This window comes from Columba livia, chromosome 4 (assembly GCF_036013475.1).
Source record: "Columba livia isolate bColLiv1 breed racing homer chromosome 4, bColLiv1.pat.W.v2, whole genome shotgun sequence".
NCBI lineage: Eukaryota > Metazoa > Chordata > Aves > Columbiformes > Columbidae > Columba > Columba livia.
The window spans coordinates 67,364,324-67,385,047 of record NC_088605.1 but is presented as its reverse complement, the minus strand read 5'-3'; the positions used below and the strand labels follow the sequence as shown (position 1 = coordinate 67,385,047).

Sequence of the window (20,724 nt, the reverse complement as noted above, 5' to 3'; positions counted from 1 at the left end):
TTTGGCACTCCAGAAATCACATCTGCTTCAGGATTTTATTACCCTGAAAAATTTACACAAGTGTTGCTCTTTCTGTGTCGGAAAACAAGGAGCTTACAGGAACGGGGCAGTTTAAAGGGCTGTCAGCTCAGAGGTGTCGATGCAACTGTAAGGAGTTCGCTGTACAAGTGGAGCAGCTGTGAAGCGCGGACGCGCCCGCTCCTGCTCCCGGCCGGCGGCTCCGGGCTCCGTGCTTCTCCCCGCGGCGGGGGCCAGAGCGCTCGCTGCTCTCCCGGCCCCTGCGAGGCTCGGCTGCGGGGACGCTCCGGGCGAGGGAAGTTAGCGCTGCTCCGCGGGGCCCGTTCCCCTGCCAGGAGCGGGGCCTTCCCCGGGCTTCTCCGCGCGGGTCACCCGTGGACACCCAGGCGAGGCGCACACCGTCCGGCCGCGCAGAACAGGGGCTCCCCTCCGCTCACCCCAACGCCGCCCTTCTCCCTCCGGGAGCCGCCGCATCGCAACCGCTGGCCCAACGGGTAGGTGGAAGCCCGCCCCGGCCCCGAGCGCCGGGCGGAACCCCAGCCCAAGCACACCCGCTCCCCGGCGGCGGCTGACTTGGGCCCGGCGGCCTCAGGGCAGCAGGTAGATGACCACGAAGAGCGCCAGGTCGAAGAGGATGAAGAGCCACAGGTCCAGCCAGTAGGACTGCCCCGACAGCGACAAGCCCCGGCCGCCATCCGCCGCCGCGCCCGGCTGTGGCTGCGGCTGCTGCTGCTGCGGGTCCCGGCTCCGCACCGCCGCCTCCATGTCCTCGGGCAGGGCTCGGCACCCACCGCGCACGCTCCAGCTGCCCTTCCGGGTGCGGAGCCAATGAGAGCGCAGCGCACGTACTGCCGCCGCGCCCTCGCGCTGCCGCGGCCCACGCGGGCAGCCCCGCCCTTGCCGCGTGACGTCAGCCCCCCTCCCGCCCCGCGCCCGAGCAGGGGCGTGGCTTGCTGACGGTTGGTGACCGTTGGGGCGCGAGCAGCGCCCGGCGGGGCCTCGCGGCGGCGCTGGTACTTTGCTGCCGGTTCCAGCAGAGCCGCCCTGACCCGCGGGCGGTGCCGAGGAGCCGGGGGCGGTGCCGGGCACAGCTCGTGTGGCACAGTGTGCCCGGTGGGCGTGGTCTGGAGGGAGCTTCTGCTCTGCCTGCCGGTTGTGGGAGAAGTGACACTGGTGGGAGCTGCGCGAGTGTCGCCGTGCTGGTGACGGGCATTGCGGCGGTAGTGCCGAGGCACTGATGGTTCCTGCTTCCTGGCAGGCTTCAGGGCGCTTAGCCAGGTGAGACAAGGGTATGGGGAAAAATAGGTGCTCAGTTCTGTCAAATCATGTTGACTTTGTTTTGTTTGGGACTTCTGTGGAAATGAACATTCACAAGTTCTTCCTGAGACAAGAGAGCCGGTGGTCACCTGGATGAAACTAAAGGGCCCTTTGGGAAGTCCTGTTGTGAACAAATTTAGGAAAATTTAAATTGTTTTAAGATACACTCCTATCCTTGAAAGTTAGTTGAAGCTTGTACAACCCAAACATACATGGAAAAGTTCATGTAGGTAGTGTATACAGTGTACTTTATTTACACAACACAGCTGCGTAAGGAATTAAACTAAACTGCACAATCTGATGCCATAGTTCAGATGTACTACCCCCAGTGCAGCCAGTTCACTCTATTTAAAGGAGTGCAGTTATTTTAATTGTGTCTAGAAGACTGACCAGAAATGTAGGAGTATAATGAACTTCCTCATTGTAGCTATTAACACTTCTTAGCCTCATATTAAGAGAAAATACTTGCTGCAGAATGCAGAGCAGGTGTATCAGCTCAGACTTTAACTTGTCATAAGTGTGCACTTTGAGGTAGCTACTTTCTGTAGAAAATTTCATCACTAGAAAAAGGATGAACTTGAATTTGCCTTTATATAGCAAGTATCAGTGAAGCATATATGTGTTAGGTGAAGTACGTAAGAGATTTTGGGGGAAAACAATGACAGTACTTCTGCTTTAAGTCTTGTAACCACCTTTATTACTTATTCGAGCAAAGGGAACTGTGGATTGTAGGTTTTCCCAAAGCAAATAATTTCCTATGAGGTTGCAAAATAATATAATTCTGAAATACCTGACTTGGAAAAAAAGAAGTCTCCTCCTAGTCAAATTTAGTAGGCTATCTCATTCACATTCTAATACAATGATCTTTGTTAGTTTTCCTAAGCTGGACCGCTCTCCTCTACTCTCTTAATTGGCGATACTATCTCAAGTATCAGAAACTGATGATTTAAAGATTTTTTTTCTTATTTTGTTTTAAATTACAGCTGCTGACCACATCTGTCTGCAGTGTTTGGACATGTGAAATACTTTTGAGCGCTCTCTCTCATTTTTTTTTTTTTTTAAATAGTTACCAGATTACTTTTACTTTCCAGTTTGTGACCTTGTATGTAATCCAGAGGTTACTAAAACAATTCCTCAAATACCTGACAGAAAAAAATATCCTACTGATTATGCCTTCCTGTTGTAGCAAATAAATCAAACAAATCCAGTAACCTAGATCAAAATAACCATGAATTGGGCTGTAACCAGGCTGGGTGTGGTAGAGGTGAGCACATGGATACCAGGAGTGGGCTAGAGCTTGATTTTCTGAACCAGAAGGGTCTAAGACTTAAAGGGTCAGCCTTCTCAGGGGAGAAAGAGAAAACACATGCAGAAACTTAATACAGCTTTCATTCTAGCCAGTCAAGGCTCTTAAAGAAATAAAGTGCCATTGTCCAATTTCCTGAAACCTTTGACTTATTAATATACTTCTGTGCAATTTAGGAGCAATAATGACATGCAGCTGATAACAAGAGTCGAACTCTGTAACAGCCCTTCAGTGGTTAAGGCCTCCGTCTTATGGTTTAGTGTGGTTTTATTATGCACATAGCTTATTGCAAGCCATTATTCTTTATCCCTCTCTCTTTTAAAGGCTTTATTATCTAAAGAAAACAGCCTAGAAATATACAGAACTTTGTAATGGTGTTGTTTCCAGATTTTAGGGTTTTGGTTTTTAGGTTTCCATGCATTTGCTTTTCAGAAGTTTTACATCTCTTCACTGAAATGAAGGACTGCTTAAAATAGTTTTGTCTTCGTTGTGCTATATGTGGTATATGTGTCTACTGAAAGATGGTTATGTAAAAAATATCTACACTAGAAGCTGCATACAGTCAATATTTGGGGGAAGGAAATCCTAATTCGTAAATAAGGGTGATGCATCCCAATCTTAACTTGAATGCTGTTTGTGTCATGAGAGCATTCTGCCAGCAGAGAGGGCTATGAGACTCTGAAAACCACAAAAGTACAGCTAGAGAGGCTTCAGTTGCAGAAATACGGAAAGAAAAAATGCGGGGGTTGGTTTGTTTGTTTGTTTTGTTTGTGGCCAGCAAAATACAGTCAAGGGGAGCCAAGAAAACACGTGAGTTAATATTGTGTGGTATTTTAAAAGCCTATTAAAAATCAGTGTAAATGTACCCATTCAGAAAGGATATTTGAAATTGGATGTGTTAACGGCATGTGAATAAGCAAGCACGCGCCAGAAGATTATCTAGCTGCTTACCATCAACAGAGAATTCTGTGGTGAAGTGCTGTGAGATGTTACAGATACAGCCACATTCATATTTTGGGTTAGACCTCAGGGCTGTTCTCAGGCCCATATGGTATTGTGACCTTTTAGCAAAGCTCTTATATGAATGAATCAGTCGTTTTCTAACCATGACAGGAGAAGTATGGGTGCAAAAAGGTCAGAAGCCAAAAAAAGAGTCTCGGGACTTATCTGCTGAAGGACATGAATGCCAGCAGTGTACAGGCATGTTGTGCTGGTGTGTCAGGAAAGGTCCAGGTCCGGGAAGCAGGCTGTGCTGGAGACATAGCAACAGGAGCAGATGACCACCAAGGGGCACAGTTAGAGGGACCCAGTAGATCTTGACTAGTGCTGACCCTTGAGAGGCAGTTTTACTGCAACCCTTGGGAAGTAGTGCACCTTAAGGGAGATGGGGACTAACTTTTTGGTAGGGCCTGTTGTGACAGGATAAGGGATAATGGTTTTAAACTAAAAGAGAGTTGACTCAGACTAGATATAAGGAAGACATTTTTTACGGTGAGGGTGATGAAACACTGGCACAGGTTGCCCAGAGAGGCTGGAGATGCCCCATCCCTGGAGACATTCAAGGCCAGGCTGGACAGGGCTCTGAGCAACCTGATCTAGTTGAAGATGTCGCTGCTTATGGCAGGCGAGTTGGACTAGATGATGTTTAAAAGTCTCTTCCAACCCAAACTGTTCTATGATTCTATGAGGTTGAGTTGAAATCAGCACTTACAGACTGGACAACGTGACCAGAACGTGGTGCGTATTTGTCACCCATTGGAAACACCGGTGTTTGAAGTCAACTTAGCCTGAAATAATTCTTTATCTTGTTAAGATACCTTCAATATTTTTGTTCATGTCATGAGAGAAATTCACTCAGAGCTGCTAATACTCTTCCTTACACAGAATTATTTGGATCCCTGATAAACTGGAACAATTCAACATCTGCATATTTAAAAGCATGCTCATACTTTTATAAAAAAATATAATGAAATTCCTTTGTGTGACATATGTGTATATCATCAGGGAGTGTTTTGTATTATTCCTATTTAGATCAGCAAGGTATCAATGGGCTATCATGTAAATCCTCCAAGTGAGCTGTATTATTGCACCATATTTTATACTTCTTGCATATTTATATTTATGCAGAAAAATCTTAGAGATGGTGTTGTCAGGTTTCTTGTAGATTTTGCCATCCTTATTACACAATACTCAATACACAGAGAAGCTGTTTACAAATACAAATTTTATGGTGGGGAAACTCAGTTGCCATTTGAAAACTAGTGCAAAAACAAAAAACCAAACCAAACCAAAAGGTTGTTCTGCTCATAGAAAATAGTTTCTGCAGCCTTTTCTAGTATGGCACCCAGCAAGACTTTTAGTACAAATTCCATTTTAGCATTTGTATCAAATTGTAATGAGATTTTGTTTATTCCAGACAAAACTGTAAACATAAGGAACTTAAGAAACTAGCCTGTGTTTTCAATAGGGCTACTTAATTGCAACTTAGGAATTGTGCCTAGGAGGTGCTGTGAGTGGTTAGAAGGAAAAAAAGCAGAGGATATGTAGAAACGTGGTCTGTTTCACTGGATTTTGATTCTGGTGCTGTTCTTGGTGAAGTATTTAACCCCTTTTGAAGATTCTCTTGGCTTCAACGCCTTCATATACATAGGTCTGTTAGGAAATTAAGGAGAAAAATCAGCGGCTGCTATTACAAAATTTAATTTCACAGATGCTGTTGAGACATGGTCAGCAGTGGTTTAATTAATTGTTACTGATGGCCATGTCGGGCCTACTGTCCTTTGTAAGGGCTCTGAGAAAAGGAACATAAGGAAAGCAGCCTATTGTCAATAGGCATAAATTCTCTATGCAAACATTTGAACCAGCACAGAACAACTGTTCGGTGCTTCAGAAAAAACAAAACAAAACAACAAACTGTTGAATTGCCATATTCCCAATACCACTACTTTACAAGTTTCACCTGTGTGACTGTTTTATTAGAAATGTGAAGAAGGACTGAAGAGTTGGACTGTATGTTTTTGGTATCTCAAATTTCACACCTGTCCATAGTTGTTTGCTTTGTTTTGTTTTTTATTTTTTCTAAGACACTTCTGACTTGCTAGCACAGAGGATCTTAAAGCATTGCAGTTCCGTTCAGTTTCTGGCTTTACTGCAGAGCTATGAAGCATTTCCCTTTGGTCTCAGATTTCGCCCTGCTCCAACCCTAAACTTTGTTTTAGAAGGGTATTTATCAGCCATTGTCTGCATTACCCTGTAGTAAGCTCCTGTAGGAAGGCTTTTACAAGGCAGACACTTGGAGAAGGGCCTTCAGTTGGGACACATCTATATAGCGTGTACCTATCTATATAGCATGTACCTATCTATATACAGCTTCTGTTCACAGGCTTCAGAATGCATTGCTAAGATACAGTTCACATGGGTAGGAAAAACCTAAAAATCATGGATAGACAGTTTTGTTCTAAGTCTTGATAGATGACTGGACTGGAGAATTTTAACTAAAGATAAATGAGGTTATTTGGCTTGAAGAAAATATTTCTTACCTTTAAAAAAGTTTTTAATTTTTAAAGTTCATTAGATTGTAAAGTTATATGGAAGCGACTGCTTAACTCACCTGAACAAGTTCGTCACCTATGATTTCTCTGTGTGCTTTGAGTGGTTTTCCATTATCTTTTCTTGTAAATGTTCCTACAAGTTTATCTCCTTCCATGTTCCAAGAACCCTACAATGGGAAAAATAACCCCAAATATTTTGCAGTAAATATGACACAGATTTGATTTAAAGACTGCAGGAATGCTTAAAAGTGGGAAGAGATTAAAACAGTGTAATTATGGGGGTTTTGACATTGATGGAAAGACTGTAAAAATGAATTTTTAATAAAACCACTAGTTTATTTAATTGCGTATTAGGCAAGCTAACTTTTTTAGTGCTCAGTACACCTTCTTTTAATTATTTATATCAATAGAGAAAAACTAATTTCTTATAAATACCCACTCTACATTCTAAGTGGTGTACTTGAGTATTATAAGTAAAATAGCAGTCACATAAATTTCATCATGTGCAAATTGCTGTATCCTCTGCTTTTTGGGCACTGTATGGAACCCCAAGTTTCACAGTACAGTATTGAACCATTAACAGTTAAGACTACCTTGTATTTTTGTATATAAGCTGCAAGTATTCCTGAACAGCCACACTTTAAAAGTCAAATTTAAATTAAAAACTAGGAAGACAAATAATTCATCTTGAAACTGTACTTCATAAAGTTATTATCATATAATAAATAGATAATGATATTAAAAGTCTCTTACAGTAAGTTCAGTCCCATCAGCCAGACTGTAGTCAAAATTGACTCCCAGAGTGAATTCAATATCTATAGTACGGAAGTTGCTTGATTCTTTGACCGTAAATTTGTTTCCATCTTGTTGAATAGTGATCTTCAGATTATCATGGGCTCCTAACTTTCTCTTCATCACATTAATACCTAAAAAAATCAATTAACATAAATCAGAAAAAAAAAATAGAACATCGTATTTGTCTCTTTTTAATAACTTTTATGTGGTCAAGTGAGTTTATTCCAGCATTCTGGCCTGAATATTTATTCTTCTTCACTTTTTATTGAAGTCATATTCACCAGTACTGATAAAATACGAATTACTATCTCACTGGAATGGTCATGTTTATACGCATATAACACCAGTTTGTACAAACTTGAGGTAAGAATCAGTATGTTAAAATGACTTGAATAATGTGTTTCTATAAAACTGAAGAACGATTATTTCCTCCCTGTGTAATTTTTAAACTAGTTTAATGTTATTAAAAGCATATTCCTGCTATAGAATTCTGCTTAAAGTTTGTAATTCAAATTCTCTGACCATTTTCCTCAAGTGTAGACTTAGAGATTCTTTCCTCTGCTGAAATGAATCTGATGGAATAAGTTAAATTGCTTAAGATTAACATAATGTCATTAAAATCAGAACATTTCTCAGAAACTTTTTCACCCACTGTAGAATCTTTTGAAAATAAATACAGTACACTGTGCAAGGGCAGAGCAGCAAACAGCAAGGGGACAGGCCAGCCACAAGGTGGGTCACAGGCAGCTGGAGTTTGTATCCAGCCAGAGTGGTATTATTCTTGTAGAAGGAATTGGAAAAGTAAGACTTACCCATTGCCTCCATGAACTTTTCATAGTTCTCATTTCTGTCGATTTTCCAAGTACCATTAAATGCCATGTTTCTGTCTGTAGGAGGACTTTTCTGAAGTAACAGAGCTTTGCAAAGAGAATTTATGAACTGGCTTATCTCGAAAGCAATTTACAGGATGATGTGGCGGACTAAAGCTCAACTGGTGCACTGATCTTTTCAAGGAGAAGTTTACTGTAGTTTAATCAAATTTCCAATAAGGACCACACTGCTTGTTGAATCTCTCCCTTATTGCCCCCAAATCATGACGTTATCTTTATTGCTCTTCTTAATCAAGAATTGCTAATGCATTTGTTTTATTCACCATATTTGAGTTGTGGTAAAAATCAGGTATCTAGTGTAAGCGATAATTAGTAAGAAAATTTCTTGACATTTTCTACCTCTGTTGTATCTTCATGCTAGTGGGAGAGTTCATGCAACTGGAGAAAATATATTTACCCAACCAACCAAACACGAATCTCTACTTTGTCTGTTATAATTTGGTTGAGATTTGTTCTTCTTCACATATTAAACATGGAGCAGAGGATTTACCGAATGTGTACAGGTTGTTTCAGAAAACTATTTGCTTGCTTCTTGTCTAGTGCTGAGCTATGAAAATTGGGATGAAATTCTGTATTAATCTGTTCACTCTCTAACATAAAGTTTAAATTCTGAGCAGTTTCTACAAATTTTCTCCATTATAACCCATTCAGTGAATGCTCTTCAGGCTGCAGCTTGTCCTCTCATCTACCACTGTTCCAGCTACTGTAGTTTGATTTCCTCAAAGCTATGGTGTTCCACCGCAGAAGTGCCTTTTTTTTCTCTAAGGCTAAGAAGAAGCAGAGTCTGCCACTCTTCCTGAACTAGCTACCCCTTCTTTCCCCTTCCTACCTCTTATATTCCCATATTTCAGGATAAAGAAGACTGCCAGATGAAAGGCTGTTTATTCTTAACAGCGATGAGGGTAGTACTTCACATTTAACAACACCATTTAGATCTCATTTTGTAGTTTTTATGTGCAGCTTCTTCCCACATTTTTATGCAGTTTTTTATCACTTTGACTTACATGAAAGTTGTAAGATAAAATTTGCAAATAAGTAGGCATAATTTTGGTAGAAAAAAACCTTGACTTTCTATAAATATTGGAATTCCAGAATTATCTTTTGTGAAGGATAAAATTGAAATGCTGCATCTCACTGTAAACTGGAGCATTGTCAGGTACAGGTAAGACGTTTGTCTTAGGAAGATATATATGTGCCATCCTCTGTAATTGGAACTGGGTAAAAATCAGCCAGCGGTAAAATGGAAGATGTGTAGTTGGGTTAGCATGGTGCTGAATCCAAACTCAGTGTCTTAAAAAGTTTCATAGACCATGCCCAGTGCTGTGATGGATGCCCATCTTACTCCTCAGCCAGCTCAGAAAATGGGCAAAATATTTTTCTATTAGAGTCGCATTGTTTCTTTTTATTGCACTGGAGTGTTTCTTGACCTTTGTAGTTATTCTTGTTGATCTATATTATTTATTTACTATATATACATAAACAAAAATACTTGGTGTCTGGTTATAGTTCATCCAATTTATTGTTGCTTAAGAAAATTAGTAACTCTCCTTTAGAGTCTTTGCAAAAGAGTTCTTTCTAACAGCGGAATTATTAGACTGGACAATGCCCTCAGACACATGGTGTGAACTGTGGGGTTGTCATATGCAGCGACAGGAGCTGGACTCGATCCTCTGGGCCTCTTCCAACTCAGGACATTCTATGATATTATGGTGTGGTGCAACTTTTGAACCAATTCTGTTGTATACAGTAAAAAATCCAGACATATATTAAAACTAACAAAAAGGAATGACCTTTTATTTTGGGTATTTCAAGAAAGCTTTTCTACTTCTTAGGTAGGTTATGCATTCTCTCCAGGAACTTGCTGATTCGTTTCATTCAAGAAATATTAAGGTGTCTGAAGTAGTGTTTATACATTTAAACAAAACTAATGTTACTGATTACTCTCCTCGTTTGAATCTAGTCCGTATTAACTTATGAAAAAATAACTTGGAGTAGTGACATTCTGCAGGTTAAGAGTGAATTTCTACATCAGACTTCAGCAGTTTTTCTCATCCTTAAAAAAGGGGGAGGGTCTTCTGGAGTGAGTCCTCAACTAACAGGAAGATTTCAGATGTGCTTTTCTAGTCAGTTATCTCACAAATTGCCTTTCCCCACTTGTGATTCTTTGGTCTCCCTCAGAAGTCGGGCTAACCAGCCAACTCCAAACCTTTTCACCATGGGAGCAGTGAGTCCTTGGTTCCTAAATTTTACGTTACAGTGTGTTGCTCCATTTCTGTCCCATTTTCCCCTTCCTTAGTGTTTCTTTTCACTGGGCATGAATCCTTAGGATCCTGTTCATGCCAGCCCCATAGATCTGTCAGTTAAGTGAGAATCTATATAGGTGGTCAATATTTATGAGTTTCATGTCTCGACATTGGTGTAGTGCTGACAGCACGAAGAACTGTTCTTCTCTGAGGTCTGATGGAATAACAGTGCTAGAACAAGCAGCCGTCTTTTTAATCTTTCACAGTTTATGTGAGTTACTTAGGACTATTAATGCACTAAAATCTGCAATCACTTTTCTTATGTGTACTAGAACCATACGATATACAATTTATTCCAAATTTTTTGAGTTCCTATAAAAGCTGATTTTCCTTCTAGAATTATACTTAAAATTGGCTTTATAGATTATTATTTTTTTAAAATGTTGGAATATTCCCCAGCATTTTTCGTTCTTCAATCTACATTTTCCCCGTCCGGTTTGTAAAACTCTAATTTTTGCATAGGTGGTGCACTGAAAAACTTGGTGTTTTATTTATACTATTGCTGATTGCATAAAAGTCATGAAAGATAAGGGTGTGGATTCTTGGCATTGTGGCTTTCTGCAATGTGCCAGCTTCAGAACACTGACAATGGAACAACTTATTAACTTGAAGTTTGATCTTTAAACAAAGTGGGTGGAAACAAATTATTAACTTATATGGTTATGCCACTCTCATCGTGCCAGTCTGTAATAATCATACCAAGCTGTATTATGATGGTAATTGCCAATGAGGTTCCAAAGAGCAGGGTGACAAAAAATATTTTGCAATCGGTTATATTAATCTATCCCATTTATTGTTTTGTGGCTTGTCTTCAAGTTTTTCTGCGTAAAATTATCTAAGGTGGTAGAACTCAGCTTTACTGTGGAGTGATATTGGCTTGGTGCCAGCATAAACATAATATACTTATGTAAATATTATTATATTAAAATAGTTTTCAGCTGATTTGGCTGTGTTTATGTGTGTTTTCTTACTTTGTGATTCTTCTATATGTCTTGGGATGGATTTAAGTGCCTCGGGATACCTTATTGTGAAGTTTTATTAAGCATTTAAGCCACAATACTCAAATTCATATCAATATGATAAGCAGAGAATTCTACCTCAGTAAAGCCAACTTCATCATAAGTAGAGGTGGCCTAGCAACAAGGAGCTCGATGTAGCCTAATTAATGCTGTGGGTAAATAATTTCATAGTATGTATTGCAATGGGATGTTGTATTGCAGCAGGATTAGAACATACTTGAGCTAGATTTTGTCCTACTCCAGTTGCCTGTTTGCGAATTTCTCCTTTTATTTTGGTTCAAGGAGAAACTCCTGGATGCTGCTGCTGATGCAATCTGTTCAACATGAATATTCAGCATTTGAAGATTACTTAGAAATTTCCAGTGAGTATAGATCCATTTGTCTGATTAATTAGTAGTGGGCTGTGGATCTTAAAACTTATTCCTATGTGTCTGTATATGCTCCTTTTTCATTTGCATATAATGGCTCTGGTCTTTGAAGTGCTGCATGTTTTTGAGAGCACATACCAGAGAGAACTGAAGTGCATGAGCTAATAAGCTCCAAGTCAAAAAAATGTAGAAGCCAAATGCAGGATTTTCTTAAAGCAATAACAGTTCTGCTGTTTATTTCATCAATTAGTGTATGATAAAATGAATCCCAGGATTACCTGGAATGGTAGAATCTAGCATAGTTTCAGTGAAAAGGGAGTGACATTGAACTATTGCCAATAAAAATGTGTGCTTTTCCAGTGAAGGTCATATGAATCTCTGAGTGTTAGTGCCATTTGTCACTTGTCACATACAGGCTGATATGCCAGTTAACTCGTAGAGCTTTGTGTCACATTTGTCTGATTGCTAAGGTATTTAAATGCATATGTTAAAATTCTTGTATTTTCCAGGCAAATACTTAGTAGCAGGCAAATTTAAGGAAATAGTTTCTTTTTGTTCAGAATATGAAGTGTGATCAAAGGGTGGGATAGAGTTATAGTCCAATGAGTTAACAATGTACGGTATTGAAAGTCTGCATCTGTCTTTCCAGTTTCTCCAAAATTTGAGCTGGACCTTTAGTTCATTTCAGCATACCTATTTGCTGATCATACATGTTTTCTCTTGATTATGATATAGTTCCAAAGTCCACCACAGATTATTGTGATTATTGAGATTAGTGACTCGAATCTAATCTCATCTGTAAAATAGTGACTTTTTCTGAGCGTTACATAAGAGCGAGAGTATGGCTCAGGTAATTACATGTTTGTATATCCAAAAGAAAAAGATGGCTTGAACACAAAACATTATTTTCCTCATGTCTCATGTGAAAGCACGACAGGAACCCAGATTCAGGTTCTGTTTCCAGCTCAGAAATGGACTTTCTATGTGACCTTGATCAAATTAACTCCCCTACTTATCTGCAAAATGAACTTCCATTAAAAGCCATATATATAATAAAATAATGTGCCAGTGACTTGATTCAGTTACTACCAAAAAGAATTCTGAAGTGCCTACTTATGAATGTATCATGTGTATGATTTAACTATGGATTTCACTCCTAGTTTTTGTTAAAGATCTTTGATGATAAACAAAAGAAACTTCTGTAAAGTACAGAACTGTTTATCATCCATTATGAGCCACTGGGTGGGTAGTATCAAGCTATGGCTGAACTGATTAGCTTCATATTTCAGTAGGAAAGAGCACTTTACTTGATAGTACAGAATCAGAACAGAAAGTAATACAGCTGTTTGGAGAACAGTCCAGTCTCTTGGGAAAGGTAAAAATAAATATCTGTGTTAACTAAAAAAAGAGCTTTGGAATAATGGGGAGAAACATGCAGTCAGGTATTTAAAGAAATCCTGAATTGTAAATACTGAAGTGAAAATTTACTGTGTTTACAAATTGTGATATTTGACAACTGAAATAGAAGTTCTAAATTCTGTATGTGCTAAGAAATGCTGCTATTCTCTGAAGACCTAAAACACTCAATGGCGGCCAGATTCTATAAACTTAGATCCCAAAGCTTACTACTGTAACAAACTCATACAGTTGAAGTATTTCCTAAAAATCTTAAAGGGTGAGATATCACAGGAATGTGAAATACATGTCAGCAATAGCTGTCACCACTGTTACTACAAATGCGGTCAGCGGAAGGAGCTACTGTCTTTTCCATTTGTTAAAACACCATTGTAATTGTGCAAGATGTGACAGTCAGTGTAATGTTCTTTTTAACCTCTTCAATAAAAATGCCCTAGTTCAAGGTTATATTATTTTCTGGGCTGGATAAGGAATGTACTCCAGTACTCCTGTTGAAAACTGTGCCACTTCTCAGAAATGAATTCAAACATTCCATAGGCCAGCAAAGACTGACGAGGAGCATGGCAGGGTTGGTGAGTGGGCTGGGAAGACTGTAGTCCCAACAGCAAATGGTTACCTGAGATACGTAGATATACATAGACAGTTGTTCAGTTGCACTCATAAATTGCAGTTGGTTCAAGCAAACAGTACTTGTGTTTTGTGCTGAACTAAATCTGGCCCTTCATAACTTTTTGAATGAGACTGTTGTTTGTCAGGGATGTACATACTTTTTGGTTTTGCCTAGAGCTAAAAAAAGCCAAGCCAGAAGTGTTCCTGTGGAGAACCTAATAGGCAAAGAGCAGAAACTGCCAAGAAGCCCATTGGTCTAGAATTACTTCTGGGATTAGCAGTTTGCAGATGATGCAGCTTTTGTTGTCAAAAATGAGTTTTTCAGAATAAATTTTGTTTGAAGTTGTTTGGTTGACTATTTCAATCTTTCTTACATGATACCCCAGGAATCGATATTTGGGGGCAGGGGATGAGGATGGATCTGTGTAGCAGTTGTATTTGCCAGCTCTACTTATCCAATAAACCTGTTTCTGAGAGGTCCTAATAAGTGTAGCCGCAGTGCTCTCTAGTGGTTAGTAGCAGTGAATTATTTTTTGCTGTACGGTACAAGAAGTACTGTATCACTGGCTCATCTCAGTAGTGCTTATGTTAGAAATGTCTTGATATTAACAGTAAAGCTTTTCTCTTCAGGATTTCTAGAACCTAGAGAAGTTATTATAAAATATATATTAAAAAAAACCCAACAAAACTGAACCAGGGAACAAAGAGGTGTTGAAAATTCGACCTCAATCGTATTAATTAACAAACAGTAAGATTTGACATCATCCTTGTTAGTTTAAAAAGCATGAAAACAGTACAAAGAGAAGAATGAGGAAATAAGTAATTAGCAGCAGTCTGACCACAGAAAACAACCTGACTCTATTCTCTGTCAGCTGTACAGTAAGTAAGACTAATGATTCTCTTAAGTAATGAAACTAGTTTTACTAAGTAGTCATAGGATGGAAGCAAGTGAGAACACATAGAATTCTGAAGACTTTAATACTACTTAAAGGCAGAAAATAATATACAGGATAACCCCCTTAATCTAGTACAAACATACTGTGCCCAGAAATTATGTATTTGTTCAAATATATTTAAAAGACAAAAGAATACAAATGGACAAACTCAGTGGCTAGTGTCTGTGATTAAGATTTTTATTAAACTACAATAGAAATGTATATTAAAAATATTTACAGTGCATTTCACACTACATTCTTCAAGAGACACATGCAAGTGTCTGCCACGTGAATACATAGAGGGCTCGAATTCTAACTTCAGTTACATCTGTAAGGTACCTTGGGCATCAGCAGGAGTAGCTGAATACAGCAAAGAGCAAGTGAGGCAGGTGTTACCGAGGATGAGAGTTTGGTCCCTCTTTACAGGTAAAAAAGGTGGATTTGACCCATTTTTTCTCTTTCTTTACAGCTCAGTCCAGCTCCCACTGACATAAATGGGAATCATATAATTGACTTCAGATGGGCATTTGAGCGTGCCTGAGGCCCTGGCATGGCAAGCTCATGCTGTGAAGGTTAGTGGAAACTAGCTATTATATAGCATTGTCACATAAATACACATTTACAAACAGTGGTACTTCTATATGAGTTTCTCTATGGAAACAGACTTCTTTATGTGGAAAATACACTTTCCCATGCAATTTCCATTCATCTAGCAATGCCAAAGATAAAATCTCCTGCTGTCACAATTTGCTGCATTGAGCAAGTGTCACTAATTACGAGGCTAGATTCTGTGATGTTTCTTGTTCTCGTGAGAGTCCAAACCCCAAAATCCAGCCATCATGAATTCTTATACTTTGGCCAAACTCATTTTTTTATTCAAGCTCCAATGTTCAAGCTTATCTTTCAAATTAGTGCAAGTCCCTGAAGAAGTAAAGCAGGGAACTGTGAAATAAAGCTGAAACCTTTTGGAGTGTAAACTGCACGTGACTTGACATGAAGAAGCTACAGCATCACAGAGACGAGACTCTTAACTAAAGCAAATGCAAAAATTTTCCTGAAATACTAGGTCTCTATAAAACCTTTGAAAATGTATGAATTTATTATGAGGCATTTTTTTCCATCAAAACTCTGCTATCTTCTCATGCACAACTGCAGGCGGCACCAAGCAGATCACTCAGCAAAGCATCCCCTAATTTTAAGGGGCTAAATCTGACTTTTTATAATCTTCCTGTATAATGGTTGGAAAACCAGTTATCCAGTAATTTTGAAAAATGTAATATATGTATTAGTGTTCTAATTTTGGCAGTTCATGCTGCTGCCAGATAAAGTGCTTTGGACTGGAGTTCAAAAGTTTATCTTTATATGCAACCAGTTGACAGAGGGTGATGCATAAAATCAGGCTTCAGTCCTCTCCTCTAAAGGGAGATCGGCTGGTCATCAACGGAATAGATTATTCACTTCTATCACTTGCCCACTTGTACTTGCATTCTGCAAATATGTGAGAATAATCTGCTCTTAACTTCAAACTTCTACTGATTAAAAATCAATACTGTCTCCAAAATCAACATTAAGTTTTTTTCCCCTTCTTTTATTTTATTGTGTGACATAAGAGAAAACCTATACATTCTACAGCTAAGATGGGACATGTGACTAACTTGTTGCAAAAGCGTAAGAGCCTCACTGTTAATTTAATTAGAAAAGGTAGGGTTAATCAGTAGTTTGGTGTATGTTAACACATATGACAAGTTATTTTTTCAGAAGGGGAATAAAACGGAAAGAAAGGTGTACTTTAAGCATTAAACTGTGCTGTGGAGTGACTTTAAAAGAAAATGTATCTGAGAACAATACTTACTTAGATACTAACTTAGATACTAACTTAGATATCTTCATTGAGACAAGTATTAAAAATTAGTGGGACAAATTCTATACAGGAAGACTTAAATATCAAATTTCACAATGGCTTTAATGGACTGAAAAAGTGATAAACTCAATTTCATCATGACAATATAAGTTAGGGGAGAATATGTTTCAGACCTGACGAAAATAATTACATACGGAACTCTTTATGAAATTGATGGCAGCTGCATGGCTGTAATCCATTAGCTGGCTTTGAAAATATTGAATTCTGAAGGCAATGAATTTCAGGCAGAAAACAGCCTGGCTTTTTTTCATATTGTCACCTATTTACATTATGAACAAAAATAGCAATTTCTGCGAACAGTTGACACAAATGACACAAACCCAGCACACTCTGACTTTGTATTCAGGCAGAGTAAAACACTATATAAACAATTTGATCAACTCTAAATTTTCATGAAGTACAGCAATCTATGCTTTTAAGGTTCTTAAACCAGTAGTTTAAAGGGGTTGATTTTGTAGGAATATATACAGATACAGGTGTATTATGACATTTAAATGGTTTATTTAGTAGGAACTGTATATCTGCTGATCTCTGTAGTGGAGGAGATTCTGTGGGATGTGTACAGATGTGTAATTAAATACATGCACATAACTGTATAACTGTGTTCATTTTAAGTGAACCTTTGAAAAGATGCAACGTCACACCCATTTCTTTCAAGTCAAGGTGTGAATCCAGAACTGCTTTGTAATAGTTCTATGTCGTAGTAAAGCTTTGCTGAACACACAATATAGCAAAGGCATACTGCATACTGGGATCTTAATGTAAATTATATGTCACTACACTGGAATATCACCGTAGTTGATTTGCCATGTTGTCACTGTGAATTACTAGTCTCAACCATACTAGCAAGAATACACCTTTATATACATATACTTGATTCATATTTAGCTTAAATACATATCTCATCAGTTAGCATAACGAGTATATTTCAGTATCTCAGGCATTCAAGGAAAATAATATACAAGGACTATGAAAATCTTGAAGCAAAGTTTCCTATTTATCAGAAGGTACCTAAAAACTTTTTTTGTAGGGGTGTCTGCCGGGGGGACAGGTTGCTGTCATTTTTCTGCATAGCTATGACATACTACGCACATATATTGTACTGTGTACGTATATAAACACACATATGGAACACTGCATAACAGTAGCCCTGGAATTCGTAATTATTGTTGAATTCCATTCTTTTTGTAAAATCTGGAAAAAAATTCAGGAGAAGTACATTTGTATAAAAACGTTTTCAAAATCAGCTGCAATAATATATTATCGGTAATCATTAGAGAAATTTGAGATAGGGTTTAATCCATGACAAATAATCTAGGTTGACAGAAATGCTGCAGAGTACCAGAATACTTTATTCAACATTAAAAAAAAATAACTACAAAACATTTTGAATGTTTTTGAGACTATTTTGAAACATTTGCTTTGTCTTGTATCGTTTATTTAAATGCAGAGACTGATAAAAAGAGGTTGTTTTCACTTTCTGACCAGCTCTTACAGGGGGGGATTGATAATCTCCTGGGAAGAAAAATTCGTTGCTGTTTCCAAATAGAATTTTCTGTGTTACTGTGATAGACACAAACTCCCATACTTCAAAGTATAATCCAAAATGTATTACTTTTGCCAAATACTGTTGCTGATTTTAACTGAAAAATAATTACTACAGATTAAAAAAATAACAATTTCTGTGTGTCTGTGCAGCCAAAGTTACACATACTGCTAACCAGTTTTAGATTGCTGACATTAATCTCCTAATCCTATCCACCCAAAGAATAGCACTTTCTTTGTATTACTATTTTGGTGTTTGTCTTATGCATATATTTTCTTGAATTGGTTCCTAATTCAAACTAATTTTTATTAGTCATCTTCATTTAAATAAAATGTCAATACCATTTTTTTCTTAGTGCAAATTAAATGATGTCTTACTTTTCTGAACATTAATGCCTCATATACAAATGGCAAATCCCTGTAGCATTCTTGGCTATTTTTTTTTCTTTTTTTCTTATTCCTTATTTTTTTTTTCTTTATTCTTATTCTTTCATATTCATTGGAGACACTGTGATTAATCATCATTAACATTAACTAATGCTAAAAATGATTTTTAAAAGCTGTCAACAGAAATCTTTTTCAAAGTGGTCATAGCCATTTCATAATAGCACTGGCCTAAAGAATTGGTCTTTGATAGTCACCAGAAGTGTCCCATCCTGGTGTTATTCTGCTTCAGATTTTCATCTCTTGCTCTTGCAGTCACATTCTCTTATATTCTTCCTGCCCGTGATTCAGGCTGTTGGTTACGATAATGTCAAATTCAGCTTCCAAATGAGGTTAAAACCACCATATAAAAATGATCCTGTTTAGTTTCCATTTTTCCGTGTGCTTCTTGTAGCCTTCTATGGGAGCCATTCTTCCACGACAGCCTGTCAGTTATGTTGTGACATTTCGTCAGCCTTCAAGAGCTTTGTAATCATCCATTACCCATGGATAATTATGACCCTTCTACCACAAAACTCCTAAGACCCCCATTGCCTAGTAATTCACAGGGTTTTTAAAATTTTCTCCAAATATAAGACATTTACTAAGACAATTATTTTTTTAAAAAAGAGAAAATAATAATAAAAAAACTACTGGGTGCACAGATTGTGGGGCTTTGTCACTCTGAAGCCCAGTTCTGTCTGCTGAAAGAAGTTAGCATAGTATATGCTGGATTAGGCTTCCCAGAATTAGTCCCAATCTTTCCTCTGAACCTCTGGGAAGAGAACAGGCAAGACTGCTCGTTACTTTTATAACATAGCACAGCAAGATTGGAAGAGGAAAAAAGGTGCGAAATGCAGTAGTCTTTAAGATACTGGCCACAACATGATCCCTAAAAAACTATATACATCTATAAAGTAATAGGCTCTTGGGGACAGCCGAGCAACTGCACTCGTACCTTCTTGTGGAATAGGGTAGCAAAAACTACCCTTGCAGATCTTTTCCCATCTCAATTAGATGTAATAAAATAAACATACTATCTTTATATAACCTTGGCATATACATGGTCATGCTATATCTTGAAATGTGGAAAAATAATACAGCAGTGGCAAAACATCAGCCAAATTCATACAGTGTTTGGCAAAATGCAGTACTCTCTTATTACTACGTCTTCTATGTAAGCTTGTGGTTGTTAAATCAGCATCTCAGTTCCGTTTGGCTTGATTGCTTTCTCCGTTAATGAGATTCTTCTCTTGTTGTTCAGCTAGGGATTGCCATTTCTGCCTATTTTTTCTACAGCCATCCAGTAAAGGGTAGCAGGCCTCTGACACATGCGTTAGTGCCTGAAATAAATTAAGAATATGTAAAATAGAGTAGAGTAGAAGAGAAGAGAGTAGGAATATTTCAGTTGCAAGGGACCTACAATGATTATCTAGTCCAACTGCCTGACCGCTTCAAGGCTGACCAAAAGTCAAAGCATGTTGTTGAGGGCATTGTCCAAAAGCCTCTTAAACACTGACAGGCTTGAGGCATCAACCATGTCTCCAGGAAGCCTGTTCCAGTGTTTGACCACCTTCTTGGTAAATAAATGCTTCCTAATGCCCAGTCTAAACCTCACTTGGTGCAGCTTTGAACCACTCTCATGTGTCCTATCGCTGGATACCAGAGAGAAGAGATCAGCAAACAGATTACATTTAACAACAAAAAGATGACTATGAGACAGACTAGAATTGAATTATGAGGTCTATCTAGCTATATTTGAAATTGAACTTGTATTTTGGACTTTAAGGAAGGCTTCTTGTTGCACATCAAACATGAACACAATTACCTGGCACTAGTGTAGATGAGACTGAGCAGCAGTGTCTATACAGCACTTGATGCATAGGTGCAGAAGACACCATAAGTTTGTTGTACCATGCACAAGTGACCTGTCCAGGATTTCTAGTGAAGTACAGGGTGTTTCAAAAAGGTGGACCCAATTTTAAATCTGCAGTTCAGCAGAATGGGGTCCGTCTTTTTGAAACACCCTGTAGTATGCATGGACTTTGTTTGCAAGCCAGCCCTTTCTATGTAAGGCAAGGCTGGTCATAAGGATGACCTTGAATAGTAATCAGACACAGAGCGGGTATAGTCAATGTGACCATATTCACTGATGGTTTGTCAACCGATTCAGAGGACTTCTCCCAGAAATATCTACTTCAAGACAGCATGATAGATAAATTATATTTGACAATAGTGCATTTTAAGAATAACTGTGATTGAAGTTAATCAAGTATTTTTCATGATGTGGCTGTTACTACATCAGAAT

General features: G+C 38.5%; 2 protein-coding genes across 9 annotated transcripts in view; both read right to left on the bottom strand.

The window, feature by feature from the left end:
• Window positions 1–4,848: 4,848 nt before the first annotated feature.
• Window positions 4,849–7,892, bottom strand: FABP2 (fatty acid binding protein 2). Its single transcript, NM_001282808.1, is given in 4 exon segments — window positions 4,849–5,293; window positions 6,252–6,359; window positions 6,946–7,118; window positions 7,800–7,892. Coding segments are annotated over 4 exon segments (399 nt in total). The 5' UTR covers window positions 7,867–7,892; the 3' UTR covers window positions 4,849–5,242.
• Window positions 7,893–14,704: 6,812 nt separating this feature from the next.
• PDE5A (phosphodiesterase 5A) overlaps window positions 14,705–20,724 on the bottom strand; it is a 135,487-nt gene continuing 129,467 nt past the window's right edge. For all 8 annotated transcript variants that reach the window (XM_021298671.2, XM_021298669.2, XM_065062757.1 and 5 more), the window contains one exon: window positions 14,705–19,759. In XM_021298671.2, the coding sequence (XP_021154346.2) occupies window positions 19,622–19,759 (138 nt within the window). In that variant the 3' untranslated portion in view covers window positions 14,705–19,621. The remainder of the gene's footprint in view (window positions 19,760–20,724) is intronic.